The sequence below is a fragment of the Temnothorax curvispinosus genome, unplaced genomic scaffold (genome assembly GCF_003070985.1).
Source record: "Temnothorax curvispinosus isolate PA1 unplaced genomic scaffold, ASM307098v1 QBEX01015550.1, whole genome shotgun sequence".
Classification (NCBI taxonomy): Eukaryota; Metazoa; Arthropoda; class Insecta; order Hymenoptera; family Formicidae; genus Temnothorax; species Temnothorax curvispinosus.
Window position 1 is genome coordinate 1 of NW_020225330.1, and position 1,866 is coordinate 1,866.

The window sequence follows — 1,866 nt, forward strand, 5'->3', positions numbered from 1 at the left end:
TATGTGGGAAAGGATTAATTTTGAGTTATTGTAATTAATGAAATTTAAAATTAAGCGACCCAATTGGCCAGTTCATATATATTTGACTCACAACGTTTCGACCATAATTTGGTTTTTTTCAAGTGAGATATGGGGAAAGGACTTGAAAACGACCAAATTATGGTCGAAACGTTGTGAGTCGAAATATGTGAACTGGCCAGTTGGGTCACTTAATTTTGGATTTCATTATTTTCATCTACGTACTGGCGAATTTATTTATTTATTCTATTGTTATTATAATTGTTTTAGCAAATCATTAAAACTCACCGCATTTGTGAGGACAGTGCCGTACCATGTGTATATAAACGGTTGAAACAGTTTTACTAAAGCGAATGTCATAAACTCGGTTAAGTTCCTAACGTTAAAGCTCGAGAACTATTCCAAAGGTTTAACAATTAATATTACATTATAAAATATTTAAGCAATGCTATACCATTGCACACGGAAAAATCTTGCAAGCCTGCGCAATTTTTGTTTCTAATTTATTTAAAAAATATTAGGTAATATTTTACTTTACTTTTAGTTATATTAAAGTAGCACGGTCACGAGAAAATTATGAGATTTCTTTATTTGTTACTCGCAAATGTTCTCCAAATAAATCAAGACACGTTCAAATTCTGGTATTATATTGACGTAACACAACGGTATCAATTGTACTACCGTAACATTTATTGTCTCATGCGGATTTCAACTACGCATAATACAATAGATTAAGCATTGCGACATTCAATTTTACATTAATGTATCTACGTACTGTCATCGCCTCGTATATCAGTGAGCAAAGAAGCACGGCGTTGGAGACAACGTGGTAAAGGACAAAATGCCCATAGTTATGCTCCAGCGTGTCACGGCATTGCAGTAGCTTCTGATGCTTCTCCACGCACGTCCTTAGAACGTCTGAAAACTTCTCGGTGGGCAAAGGATTCGTGAGCCTGAAAGTCATGGCGTGCATCGTCGAGGCAAATTGATAGACATATAAGCCAAAGGCACTATCAACGCTGGCCGCCGTTGTGCTGCTGAGCGATGCTAGACTCGTCTCGAGGAGCAGATGAAAATGATACAAAAAATTGTCGGGAACGGGCCAGAAGTGCCCGTATCTTCTACTGAGTGGTAGGGTGTAATTCGTAGTTAAATGGAGATGACGGAGATCGCGGATTATGAATAAATATGGAGGAACAAAATACGCCAAGACTAATGCCATCATAATGGCAGAATATGTGTACGCCAAGATGCACATTGTGGGCAGGAACGAAAGCATTATCGTTCGCGTTTTCTCGTTCCGCGCAAGCTCCTCCTCGAAAAGATCATTCAGCGTCCGGTGATAATTTATCAGAGATCGGCGATTGAAGAGGAAGGTTCCCACCTTAAAAAAGATCAGACATGCATACCTCTTCTCTACACGAGACAAAAATGTAGCACAGAAACTGTTTAATACTACCATTTTTAATCTGTCACATTTAAATTTTAAATAAAAAAATTTTTTGCGAAATATGAAGCGTTACAAAGAAGTGACGTTTATTAGAAGATATATTAACGCGGCGCATTTTACGTGTTTCAATAAATGTACTCAATTTGTTTTTTAAAGAAACCTTAAATAAATCGTTGACGTTGTAAGATTTTAGTTTGACTACAAATCCTGTTGATTATTTACGGAAATGTAAGTCCCTGATTCGTACCTTGAGAATGGCTCCAACTGCAGATGTTCCTATGCCTATGTATCTCATCATAAGTACTAAGTTATGTCTGTGAATATAGCTCATATGCAAGTTTAGCATTAGGAACATGAACATGCCCAAGAGCATACAAACGGACCAATAGTAACGGATT

General features: G+C 37.0%; 1 protein-coding gene across 1 annotated transcript; it reads right to left on the bottom strand.

Moving 5' to 3' along the window:
* Positions 1-306: 306 nt before the first annotated feature.
* LOC112465842 lies at positions 307-1,860 on the bottom strand (the record flags this gene model as incomplete). The annotated part of the gene is made up of 3 exons (XM_025033595.1): positions 1,716-1,860; positions 794-1,402; positions 307-414 (listed from the first exon to the last, which is right to left on the bottom strand). Coding segments are annotated over exons 1-3 (843 nt in total), but the record flags the coding sequence as incomplete, so codon positions are not given.
* Between the last annotated feature and the right edge of the window lie 6 nt (positions 1,861-1,866).